At 39.2% G+C, this 13,704-nt stretch overlaps 1 protein-coding gene across 5 annotated transcripts; it reads left to right on the top strand.

The window, feature by feature from the left end:
* Positions 1-1,966: 1,966 nt before the first annotated feature.
* On the top strand, positions 1,967-13,474 carry LOC131248166 (3-hydroxyisobutyryl-CoA hydrolase 1-like). 5 transcript variants are annotated; one of them, XM_058248258.1, is made up of 14 exons: positions 1,967-2,115; positions 2,274-2,354; positions 4,570-4,638; positions 5,040-5,103; positions 5,306-5,385; positions 5,505-5,588; positions 6,810-6,894; positions 7,864-7,949; positions 8,650-8,771; positions 11,502-11,563; positions 11,672-11,732; positions 12,932-13,033; positions 13,126-13,159; positions 13,315-13,474. In XM_058248258.1, exons 1-14 carry the CDS (start codon positions 2,077-2,079, stop codon positions 13,450-13,452), a joined length of 1,107 nt encoding a protein of 368 aa, XP_058104241.1. In that variant the 5' UTR covers positions 1,967-2,076; the 3' UTR covers positions 13,453-13,474. The 5 variants fall into 5 exon arrangements, with proteins under 5 accessions (XP_058104241.1, XP_058104243.1, XP_058104244.1 ...); XM_058248260.1 differs by having other exon boundaries at positions 13,118-13,159; XM_058248261.1 differs by lacking the exon at positions 11,502-11,563 and adding an exon at positions 11,933-12,031 and having other exon boundaries at positions 1,968-2,115.
* The last annotated feature ends 230 nt before the right edge of the window (positions 13,475-13,704 follow it).

Genomic DNA, 13,704 nt, shown 5'->3' with positions numbered 1-13,704 from the left:
CGAGCCTTACAAAAAAAAGTTGGGCTTGGGTCCTACCAATCCTGGCTTAAAAAATGTTTGAGAACGGCATATATCTAGAACAGAACACACGTAGACATGAACTTGGGTCTTGACTGGGTTGTACCGGGCATGGTCAGGCTAAAATGATCCAAGCGCGAACCAATCGAATATGGATTGGGCCATGCATGACAAGCCCAAGTCAGGTAAACGGGCTAACCTAATAGAACATCCTATCCAGAGCTGGGCCGCTGACTGGGACGGACGGGCCGTTGCGACCCACCTACCTGTTATATCAACGGTGGGTTGCTAAACAATGGGCCAGGGTTGTACCATAAGTGGAGGATTGATCAACGCCAACCGTTAGAATGCAGCTCCATCTCTCTGGTAAGGTGTTACTTGTGAAGGACATCCAAGCCGTGCAAGAGGCGCGCCCCATCAAGTGGGGCCCACCAAGTGTAAAAATCTCATCATGCGGGTCATGTGCATGGAGGTGTACCCCTTTTGCACGCGTCAGATGTCCGTGGTGGACCGACCTCCGTGGTGTGTTGACGTCGCCAAGTTCTGAGGGCTCCATCATGATGTATGTGTTATATCCACACCATCCATCCATTTGGAGAGATCATTTTAGTGCAAGGATAAAAAAATGAGGAAGATTTAAAGCTCAAGTGGACCACACCACATAAAGCAGTGGAGACAATGATGACCACCGTTGAAACCTTCTTAGGGCTCACCATCATGCTTATTTTCCATCTAACTTGTTCATAAGGTCACACAGACATGGATTAAGGGAAAAGACAAATATCAGCTTGATCCAAAACTTCTGTAGCCCCGGAGAATTTTTCAATGGTAGGCATTCAATCCCCACTGCTTTCTCGTGTGTTCTACTTGAGATTTTGATCTACCTAATTTTTAAGCTCATGTTCTAAAATAATCTCTCCAAATGGATGGACATTTTGGATATAACACATAAATCATGGTGGGGTCCACAGGACTTGGTGACGTCAACACATCACCAAGGTCGGCGATGTGTGGCACACCACGCAATCTGCTTCTCATCCACATGGCTTGTCCCCTTAAGCGGGCGCGGATTGGATACTGACAAGGTCAGTAGCCAAATCGCTACTGAAGTGACGTCACCAAGCTCTGTGGACCCCATCATGATGCATGTGTTGTATCCATACCGTCCAAAAAATTTTAGAGATCGTTTTATGGCATTGAAAACAGAATGAGATAATCTAAAATTCAAGTGGACCCACCACAGAAAACCGTGGGATCCATCACAACCACCGTTGAAACATTTAGAGGGCCCAAAATGATGTTTTTTTGAGATCCATCCTTTTCATAAGTTAACATATAGATAGTTGAAGTGAAAGCAAAAATATCAGCTTCATCTGAAACTATTGTGGCGCCTAAGAAGTTTTGAACGGCGGATGTCACTGTCCCCACTATTTTCTATGGTGGGGTCCACTTGAACCTTAGATCTATATAATTCTATTTTTAATGCCATAAAACGATCTCTAAAAATGGTTGGACGGTATGGATACAATACCTGTATCATGGTGGGGTCCACGGAGATAGGTGACGTCACTTCAGTAGCGATTTGGCTACTGACCTTGTCAGTATCCAATCCGCGCCCCATTTTGCCACGTGTGGCCAAAAGGCTACTGAAGCGCTCAGTATCCAATCCGCGCCCCATTTTGCCACGTGTTGCCAAAAGGCTACTGAAGCACTTAGTAGATCGTTTTATGGCATTGAAAACAGAATGAGATAATCTAAAATTCAAGTGGACCCACCACAGAAAACCATGGGATCCATCACAACCACCGTTGAAACATTTATAGGGCCCAAAGTGTTGTATTTTTGAGATCCATCCTAATATCAGCTTCATCTGAAACTATTGTGGCGCGGCCCCCTTAAGCGGCTTCGATGTCGCACACGTGTCACGATTTGGCACTCGCGCGAGTCTGCTACGTTTGCTCCGTTTCCAAGATTTCCTTCCGACTAAAAACATCAACCGCCGTTGCAGCCACTTCTCACAGAGTCTACAGAAAGAGGGAAAACGAGAGAGAGAGAGAGATGGCGTCCAACCAGCCTAGTGATGGTGTTGATCCTCAGGTATGTTTGAAATTTCTCATCATCATCATCATCATCATCTTCTTCTTCTTCTCTTCTTTTGTTTCTTTGCAATTCCATCATTTTCCCTGTTATGATGCGGCATGCCTTTCGATCTTCAGTACCATATTCATTTCTTTCTTCTTTCCATTGATTGCCAGGTTCTGATAGAAGAGAAGTCCTATGTCAAGATTATTACAATGAACAGGCCTCGCCAATTGAATGCCCTCTCAGCCAATATGGTAAGTTTCGATGGTTGGTCGGACCATTTGCTTTACTACCAGTAGAAGTTCATGTTTGTATGAACTGGGTATCTGAAGATGCGACTATTTTTGCTTCTTCAACTCAAATCAGCGTGTAATTAGAATGAGAAGTCATATCTATATGAATTGGGTAACTGAAGATGAGACTACGTCGGCTTCTTCAACCCAAATTGGTGCGTAGTTGGACCAGAAAGTCATATTATGTGATTTGGGTGTCTGAAGATGAAACTATGTTTGCTTCTTCAACTCAAACCAGTGCGTAATTGAAATGAAGTCATATTGATTTGAAATTGGGTATCTGAAGATGAGACTATGTTTGCTTCTTCAACTGAAATCAGTGTATAGGTAGAATGCAAAGTCATATTTATATGAATTGGGTGTCTGAAGATGACACCATGTTTGCTTCTTCAACTCAAATTGGTGTATAGTTAGAATGGAAAGTCATATTTATATGAATTGGGTGTCTGAAGGTCAGACTATGTTTGCTTCTTCAACCACCAAATTAGCATATAGATAGAATGGAAAGTCATATTTATATGAATTGGGTGTCTGAAGATGACACTATGTTTGCTTCTTCAACTCAAATCAGAGTGTTATTGAAATAGAAAGTCATATTTATATGAATTGGGTATCTGAAGATGAGACTATGTTTGCTTCTTTAACTCAAATTGGTATGTAGCGAGAATGGGACATCATATTTATATGAATTGGGTGTCTGAAGAGGACACTATGTTTCCTTCTTCAACTTAAGTCAGAGTGTAATTGAGCTGGAAGTCATATTTATATGAATTGGGTATTTGAAGATGATACTATGTTTCCTTCTTCAGCTCAAATTGGCGAGTAATTGAACTGGAAAGTCATATTTATATGAATATAGACTCAAATCAGCCTGTAATTGGACTGGATAGTCATATTTATATGAATTGGATGTCCGAAGATGAGACTCTTTGGTTCTTCAACTGAGATCGGTGAGTTATGTGAATTGGGTGTCTGAAGAAGAGACCAGGTTTCCTTCTTCAACTGAGATTGGTGAGTTATGTGAATTGGGCATCTGAAGAAGACACTATGTTTGCTTCTTGAACTCAAATCGGCGTGTAATTGAACTGGAAAGTCATATTTTAGTATGAATTGGGTATCTGAAGAAGAGACTGTTTGCTTCAACCCAAATTATTATGTAACCGAACTGGAAGGTCTTATTTATTTACAGATGATTGACCTTCCATTAGAGGTGGTTGGTTTGGCACAACTGCATGATGTGAACATGTTTGTCTGGTGGGCCCCAATTGGATTGTCCGCTGTCCGAAGATTGTGCCTGACAGGAGGATCCTAACCATTCAATTGGTCGCATGTGAATGGATGGTCACTATGTAGTATCTATGTTTGGCGGGCGAAAGTCTGGATGGTTAGGATTATCCCAACAGTGTGGTTTCATGGGCTATGGACAATCTGGTGGGTCCTGGATGGGTGGTCAGAAACATGTTGATGCCATGTGGATGGTCTGCCAGCTACTTCTGATGGAAGATTTCATAAAAAAGGGCATTGGTGGTATTATTCTCCATTATTTCCATTTTCGTCATTGTTTTGCAAGCATACGAGTGATTATTTAGTAATGTCCCCTTATAAGTTACACGAACTGTTAATTATTTAAGGGAATTGGATATTGTACTTTGTTGGGGAGTTGAATACACTGACAAATATCATTGAGATTTTCAAAATGTTGTGGTACTTTTGCGGAAAATTGATCAGGCGATATAATCACGATATTTTCAAAATCTATTTCTCGATCTTATTGAGATGTTATCTTAATTTTCATATAAAAATTATCTAAAGATTAAAATAATTCATTTACACCTATATTTGAAGTTTTAAAATGGTTTAATTATTTATCATATTCTATTTTTGGCAAGATTTTCCTGATAATACTGATGGTAAACATAAAAAAAAATCTGAAGACCTCCCGAGAAATCCAGGCCGAAAAATTGCCAAGAACGGGATTTGTCACTATGGTTCAGTAAACCTTTTGCTATAGATAAAACATTAATTTTGGATTGTTCATTCCTTATACTAGGGATGTTTTCCATTGGATTTTATTAGTAGGGATGCTTGTGGCTTGTGACATGATTGCGCCTAACTTTCTCTGAAATGAATCATGTGGTCAAGAGACTAACACCTGTATTGAATGGTGCCTTTTTAGGTTTCTCAATTATTGAAGAGTTTCATCGCCTATGAGGAGGATGCCAATGTCAAGTTGGTGATTTTGAAGGTACTGTGGACTCATAATCAGTTGATATGGCCCATGTAGATATGGTAGAGTAGGGGTAGTGCAAGAAATTCACTAACCATCCGTGAAATTAGAGAGACGGCATGTGTGAGGGAATTGATATTCACACCCATTCACTTCTATGCATCCACCCACTCTCTTGACTTTTATTATGAGCTCATACCAAGAGTTGAAAAAAGTGAATGTAACAAATCGACACGGGTTGTAAACAGTGGCTCCATTTTTTTTATAGTACGGTGGTTACATGCATATTTGATACCAATGATCATGCAGGGGTCTGTGCTTGATTACTTGTACATGCTTGCATGTGTGGTATGTGTTTACTTGCATACCATCCTTGACCATGCATATGGTTTGTAATTTCCATGGCTTCATGGTTGCAGGGAAAAGGAAGAGCATTTTGTGCTGGTGGTGATGTTTCAGCTGTGGCTAATGATGTAACCAATGGTAAAATTTCTTTCCAAAGCTCTTGATAGCATTTTCCCTGATAATTTTTTTCGTTGATAACGGAAGATAAGACCATATTTATGATGGAATTTATTCATTGGAATATCGTTAGTGCAACACAACCTTTAAGCTTCCAAGGTGAAATTCTTTTGCCATATTGCTCGTTTGTGCTGCTTTTTATTGATTTAGTTGTATGTATCAGGTCATTGGAAATTTGGGGCGAATTTTTTCAGGAAAGAGTTTACCTTAAACTATATATTGGCAACATATCCGAAGTCTCAGGTGACCAGCTTCACTTGCTACTATTCCTGTGGCAAGTTATAGCTTTGTTAAGCTAATTTCTTCCTTTGTTATCTGAATATTAGTATGTTTTCTATACTAATAAATAAACATGGTTGAAGGTTTCAATTCTTAATGGAATTGTCATGGGAGGTGGTGCTGGGGTTTCTATTCATGGGAAGTTCCGAGTTGCTACAGAGAATTCGGTACTATGTTTCTCCTTTTGAAAGGACTTATAATTTCTGTTGTAGTTTGCATGCACATGTCAAGAGCATGCTTGATATAGGGAATGACACTCTCTACCTGAGTTTTTCTTGTAAGCAAATAAATAGCTTTGCAAATAATCCACTGTCTCATGAGTTGCTTCCACTGTTCCACATGAAATTCTGCCAGTGGAAACTCTCAAGATCTTTTTTGATAGAATACTGAAATTTTTATTGAAAATTAATTGAAAGAAGGCAAGCTATCCATTAAGATAATGGACAACTATTGCCAATTAGAAGAGAGTCCCTTACAGCACCGTCTATAGTTAGGGAGTAGGCGGTTGAGTTAGCTTCTCTATTAATTTTTATAAATGCAAAGTGCCCCTCAGCTGCCCAGCTAATACCATTAAATATGGAACATCGTTTCCAAGGAGCCGTAGAACTAGAAGTGGAAGAAGCCCAAGCAATTGCACTTCTAGAATCTCCTCCATCCAACAGATGGCCACTGAAAGATTCATGCTAACCTGCCAATTACTTGTGTTTCAAGTAGGGGTGCAACTTGGGGCGGGTTGGGTTGAGGGTCAATCTGTGCCCAACCTGACCTCACGAGGACCCAACCACAACCTGACCTGACTTGAATTCCAACCCTAGGTGCCCGACACGAAGGCTACCCAAATATCCAAGCTAAACCGACCTGAGTTTGCTCAACCCAAACCCACCTGAATGCAAATCCTGCTGGGTTTTTTCAACCCAAACACAGCCCAAGGACCTTGAGAACCCGACCCAACCCAACTCGAATTCGGTTGGGTCAGTTGGGTCTGGGTTGACCTGAACCCAAGTTGCAGCCCTAGTTTCATGGACAAACTGAAAGCAACGGATTGACCATCTAAAGAATAATATGCTATGCAACTCTATGATACCATTTGTCAGATCTACGCAGACAAAAAGTTTCAAATCAAGTGGGAGTTTAAAAATTTTCCAGTTCTATTCACATTTGAAAAATCACACTTAGTATTTGGGAGACATATTACGTATCTAATTGGAAAGAAGTCTTTTCAGTGTGGTTAGGGGAACATGTGATGTTAAATATATATTAGTCGAATAACTAGTGCATGTAATTCATATGCTTTCGGTCCTTTTGATGGTATTGTTTCTACTGATACAGCAAGGACCACAATCTATTGCCTTCTCAGGAGCTTTTCATTTACACTGGATTTCGTGCAGGTTTTTGCCATGCCAGAAACAGCACTAGGACTATTCCCAGATATTGGTGCTTCTTATTTTCTATCTAGGCTCCCTGGCTTCTTTGGTAATATCTTCAACTTAATTCTTTTTTATTTTTTTGAAAAGTATCTTCAACTTAATTCTCATGCCTTGTTAACATGATTTGCTGTGAATTTGTTCTTTCGATTTAATGTAAGAAGAAATGTCTCATTTGCTCTCTGCCAAAGTATAAGCTTTATTCTAATATTTGTCTGAGTTCCTGAAATTAGGTGAGAGGAAATTGGGCTATGTTACTTGTTCCTCCCCCCTCCCACTCCTTAAACCACTCTGCATGAAAGTGGAGGGTTTCTGAATCCCATGAAGATAAGGTTTTCTAGACAACTCAACTTTCCATTCTTTTTCCGAGAAATTTGACGTTTGAAGGGTTTTTATTTTTTATTCTTTTATACAGTGGTAGAGTCACAAGAATTTCAACATAGAGGGTCATGTGTTTGAGTACCCACTGTGGTGTGTGTAAAAAAAAAAAAGATTATATGTATATATAATTTTTTTTTTTTTTCATGTCTGGGGTGTTTAGAGGATACACCAGATAAGATCACATTCATTTTTTATTTTATTTTTCAAATTATGAATGAGATCCCATTCAGTTATTTTTTGTTATATTAGAGCTTGTGCAGTGACTTGTTTTGCACTGACTTCAAAGACAAACAAGAAGCATCAGAATGTGGATTTTTTTAGTTTCCAGGTTAACGTCAGGTTGAGTCTTATCCTTAGACACTCGATAAAATCAGAGATTCCTGGGCGTGTTAGATGTGCATTGGTTTCTTGTCTCAGTCCTCCCATGTTAGAAATGAAAAGCAGCCGTAGCATTCAGCGAATGGCTTTTTTATTACTTATAAGTGTATTGTTGGTTTTGGTGATTTGTCTCAGTCATGGGTTCTCTATTTATATTGAATTGGATCTTGGCATCTTTTGCAACAATTTTTCTGTATGTTGTGAATTGCATATAGTTTTCATATTCTATCATTCAATATCTCTTCCTCTGTTTGGACAGGAGAATTTGTTGGTCTTACTGGTGCAAGATTGGATGGTGCCGAAATGCTTGCATGTGGCCTTGCAACTCACTTTGTCTCTTCCTCAGTATGTTTTTTTTTTTTTTTTTAAATAAAAAAAATAAAAAAAATCTGAATAAACATCAAGATAGGAAGTTGTCTTTTATTATTGTCTTTCTTTGTGAGTCTCTTTAATGGAACTCATAACACTAAATCCTCAATCTGAGCTGTAGTACGATGTGTCTGTCCTACAGTTCCCTAAATTGCGGCAACTCATCATGGTAGATGTGGTATTTATGCATGCCAATCCAGATTGTCCAAATATTTGGCCCTGTTGTGGATGGAGCATTGACTGGAAATCAGACCAATAGTCTGATCCTAACCATCCAGTTGGCGGCCATCAAATGGACGGTAAAATGGAAAATTCTCAGTGGTTCAAAATCAATGGGTGAAATCAGATGGTTAAGATTGTCCAATCAGTAAGATTTTGCACTATTCTCAATCTGCAACCGGGCCCACGATTTGGATGTTCTAGATTGCTGTTGCATGTACGCCATGCTTACAGTGGATGAGTTCATGTTTAATAAATAGTGACAAAAGCACATAGTAGTTTGCCCTTATCTAAGTTAATCCTACTGGAAGTATGCTATTGAGAGCATTTCTTTCTTCAACATTGTATTCCTTTGGGATCACATGAAGTTCTAATCTTCTCATATTATCTGAGTTTAAATATTAAATATTTTACCTTGTTTTGAGGGGATGCTTTTGTAATTCATCTTTTTAAACAGACATTGCCTTTGCTGGAAGAAGCACTTTTTAAGGTGGATACCTCCGATCCAGTTGTTGTTAACTCAATTATTGAGAAGTTCTCTCAAAGAGTTCCTTTGAAACAGAGAAGTGCTTTTCTCAGGTGAGTTTGTTGTTTTAGTCAGGTTGTTGGTTCAGGTTGCAGGCATAGGAATGCTTCTGTTAGTACCTCCCGCTCATCTCATCTGCATTTCTTTTTAGCAACTTTTAGGTCAATCACAAGTAGAGTTCCACCCAAAGTCATCCGATACCTGTTGCATCAAAATAATAATCATGATAGTAATAATGATGATGATGAGTAGTTCTCACTTCTCACAAGGAGTTCAAAGGCACTCGTGATGATGATGATGATCATTCCGTTTTACGATCCCATTTTGCCATTATTCCTATATAAGAAATTTATATCCCTTCTCACCTATTCTATCCAAACCCTTTTGGGACTTCCCCTCATCCTCTTCTGATGTAACCACTTAGGATGAAAGTCAAACTAGAAGCAAAGATTCAAAGACGTTCCCTTTCTGTCAGTTGATTCCAACTCAAGATTCCACAATTTAGATCCAATCAGCGCCAAGACCAGCAATAGTTAATGGAAAACAGCAAATCAAAGATAATCTGTGGTATCACTCCACACAACCCAATTGGAGCTAGTGTTTTAAATATCGACGATATCAGCCGATATATCCCACGATATATCTTGTATCCCACCTGTGTGATACAAAACACACAAGTAGTGGGATATATTTCATATGTTTGATCTGGTGAGCATTTTTTTTTTTTTTTTTGGTAAGTCATGTTAAATCAGTGTCAAATTGCTACAAATCCATGATTTTTCATGTTTTGCATGGCATGAAAAATCATGAATTGGGAACTTCGATTTCAAGATTTGGAGGAGAAGGACCGAGTTGTGGAAAAAAATAAATAAAAATCAAACGTGTATGTAACCGAATCTAGTGATTCTTCTTTTGCTTTTGAATATATTGCTCGTGTTTCCACACGTCTTCATACATTTATAAATTATATGAATAGACTTTGAATATACTTGCATCAATTCAGTTAGACAACACATAGATTAAGACCCCATACAAAGAAACCTATTATGTGCACTTGTTTTTTGCAATGTTTTGATTTCTATGTGTGTATTGATGTCTTTTTTTAAAAAAATCACTAAAATTTTGTTGAAAACTTCGACCAATTTCCAATATATCCCCATGTTTCCAACAACAACGATACATTACGCGATACAACCGATATATCCCATGCGATAACTGATACGTATCTGTATCCCAAGGGTGAGATACGTAATGCGATACCGATATTTCGAACATTGATTGGAACTCACCAGAGGGGTTCTAGAGGCATCGCACGGATAGAGATATGAATCCCATTACAGGAAACACAAGTATAAACTAATATTATCATTCAATCAAATAATCATCATCCATAGTCTCTTTCATCCTGTATGTATTGCTACCTTATGGCCATTTGATAGAAGTCATTTAATGCAAGGAAAAAAAGGACAAGGCTAAATTAATATTGGTCCACATATGAACCTTCTAGTTTATCTCAAACTACCAATAAAGAAAGCAATAGCCAAGATCTGAATGAGGAATGCAAATCCACGTCTAACTCTCTATATACCAACCATAGGAGATTTGATGACCCTTCAACCACTATTCGGGTTACATCCAAACAGGCCCTTCAATTGTCATTGTCTCCATGAATAACAATCAAGCAATTCCACCTCATTTTATTGAGGGCTCTCTTTAGATTTGAATGCGACCCACAAATTGAATAACTGGTTGATGCATGGGTGCTGAAATCATCAGCTGATTGGACTTGTAGGATCCAAAGTCCAATCAATTCTTATTTTGGACCATCCGATTGAACGTGTGAGCTCTCTTGATTTATCTTCTATCTGCCCCTTCTGGGACCCATCTAATAGTCCTAGCTGATGGCTATGCCTGGCCTGTGTGGTTCCAGGCCTTCAACTTCAGTCAAGGTTTCCCTTCTTACTGGGGCTGTTACTGTTGCTACCAGGCAAAGTTCTGCATCAGTGTCATGATTTTGCAAAGTTAGTAGTCAGAGAAGCTGCCACCGAAACTGACTCCTGCTCTCTTTTTGATGCGGCCTCTTCCTCCTCATCTTCTTGTGGCTGGAACCTCTGGCACCTCCTCGGTTACATACGCCAGCAAACCCAGCCCATGAACCTTCGCTTTTCCCATACACTTCGCGAAGGCAATTATGTGGCAGACGGTCTTACCAACCTGGCCAGTTCTGGCTCATCTGATAGACTGTATCTCAGGCCATCAGACCTTCCCCGTCTCATTAGAGGAAACCTCGTCCTGGACAAAGCTGGTATGGGTCGTGTCAGACAACGCGAGATCAAGAAAGGAGTTGGATAATCCCACTCCTTTCCTACTGGTCGCAGCTTCTCTCCCCTGCTCTAGTTTTATTTTTTGATTGTGGTATATGATGCTCGGGGCCCGATTGTGTTTTTCCTGTCTCTCGTGGCCCTGTCCGAATGGATGTACATTGTCTCATCAATACAGATTTACAGAGTTTTTTGAAAAAAAAAAAAAAAAATGCTGCCAGCGAAACATGTAATTCATGAAACATTGAGCAACTGCTGTCATTCAACTTAACAAACCCTGTTTATCAATATCATCAGAATACAGAACAACATTGTGATGGGCTATTTTTTGAGAGCTGACAACAAGCATGAGTGGAAAAAATGAATCAAATATTAGTTCCGAGGCAGAAAAGTAAAGGAATTGCTGATTTGGGTTTCATTTTTCGTGTGCCCAAATGATCTGTCAATTCAAGCCACTGACAGATTCAATCAAAAGTTGTTTGGGGGGCCTACTTCCAAAAGCAAACTAAAGCTGGCACATTTTGGTAATCTTAGTGCAAGCCCAAATTAATCTGGTCTATTTGCAAAATGGTACATTTTCTGTGGTTTCCATCTTCGCTGGTTTGTGCTGAAAGCTTTTGGGATGGTTGCAGAATGGATAGTATCGACAGGTGCTTCTCCAAAAGATCAGTCGAAGAAATTTTGTATGCACTTGTAAGTTGATACCACGTTTCAAATTTTTAATGGAGAACTGGTTTTTTTTCTTCGGATGTTAGTATTTCTGTATATTTTGCAATGAATGCTCTTCTTTTCTTTTTTCTTTTTACTGTTTTGTTCTATTCTATCGCTTATTATTGTTTATTATGCCTACAAAAAGTGCGTAGTGAAACTTAATCATACTGATTCTTGTGTAGGAGAGTGAGGCTGCAAAGAGAGCTGATGAGTGGATTGTTGAAGCAATTCAATCATTGAAGAAGGCATCTCCTATGAGTCTCAAAATTTCTCTTAGATCGGTACGGATTCAGTAATACCCTTTCTGTGGAATGTGCATTGACTTTTTACAATTTCATGTGTCGTATACCATTTTGGGTAGCTTTCTGGAAAAACACACCAAGATAGAGGAAACACAAGGAACCTGATTTCCTCCCATAAGGAGAATGAAGTCCTAAGTATGTGCTGAAAGGTTGGTCGATGAGATGAAATATGCCTTCTTCTGATCAATGAGAGTCAAATATGAGAATGACATTTTAGGTTTTGGATGATACAAGGTTTCAATTTAAATACCAAATTGATGTGGTTTGGCATTTCACAAAAAAATGACAGAATATCTCTGGGAAAATGAAAATATGATTCAAGAATCAAAGGCAATCAACCACATTCAGAGGCTATAAAAAAACATCAACTTTATTTGGAAAGATTGGTTACACTTTAAAGCCTCAGATACACTCTAATGTACCATTTTCTCTGTTTCTGCTAAGCCCAAAAATGCATTGCTGCACAAGGACAGACATGCCAACCTGACATGTGTTGGACATTTTCAATGCATCAGGCGTGCCCCACTATGTAGGTAGTCGAGCACAAAAATCAGGTTGTTCAACTCTTCAGGTGGGCCACACATGTATGAAAACAACGAAATGAGTAAGAAAATTATCGGTGGTTGACATTCAGCATATACTGTGGCCCACATGATGTAGGGCTCCAATATCCTATGCATGGCCGCCTGCATAAGTGGTGTGGGCTAAGCAATGCTCTGTAATCTTGAGGCTGGATGTTATGGATATATTAAATATTTATTGACTTATTTAAATTCTTAAGCATCAGCTAATTTGCATTAAGTAATGTAACACCTCCGTGTTGAACTTTCTTTATGGTTTCCATTCTTTTATCTTGAATTGTTTTTTATGCAATTCCAGATCAGAGAAGGCAGGCTGCAAGGTGTTGATCAGTGCCTCATCCGAGAGTTCCGAATGTGCTGCCATGTCTTGCGAAGAGAAGTCAGCAAAGATTTCTTTGAGGTCTCTGGAACAGATGGCTAGTAATTACATTCCCTATCGTCTTCCTTTATTTGAATCTTTCTGATAACCAGACTTTCAATGTAGGGTTGCAGGGCCCTATTGGTGGACAAGGATAAAAATCCAAAGGTTGAATGACACTCTCTTCTTTCTTCATCCACCTCAACCCAATTTCCTTCTGATAAAAGAAAAATCCTTCCGATTATATATATAATTCCCAGCAAAAGCCTTCTACTAGAATTTCTATATGCTGAATTTGGACTTTCGTTTGCTTTACTTTTCAGTGGGAGCCGTCTAAACTAGAGCTCATCAGCAACGAGATGGTGGATCGGTACTTCACCAAGGTGGATGATGAGGAATGGGAAGATTTGAAGCTTCCCAGGAGACCCACCCCAACAATCTCAGCTATGTCAAAGCTCTGAGGTGACCTGCAATGCACCCGTATTACCATTTAAGCATGCGGCTATGATTGTGATAGCTAGAAGCATGGCCATGCTATAAAACCAAAGTCATAAGGTTGCTATAAAACCAAAGTCATAAGGTCCATTTCATGCTGTCTTAGACATGTATGAAAGAAGAATGTAACAGGCTCCTGTCTTCCCTGCCAAGGTGCTGGGGAAAATAATCATTTCAATTATTGAAAATTCATGAAGCAAGGATTTCAGTTGAAGCTT

This window comes from Magnolia sinica, chromosome 6 (assembly GCF_029962835.1).
Source record: "Magnolia sinica isolate HGM2019 chromosome 6, MsV1, whole genome shotgun sequence".
Classification (NCBI taxonomy): domain Eukaryota; kingdom Viridiplantae; phylum Streptophyta; class Magnoliopsida; order Magnoliales; family Magnoliaceae; genus Magnolia; species Magnolia sinica.
Note: the sequence above shows the minus strand (reverse complement) of the source record. Positions and strands in the feature narration are given on the sequence as shown.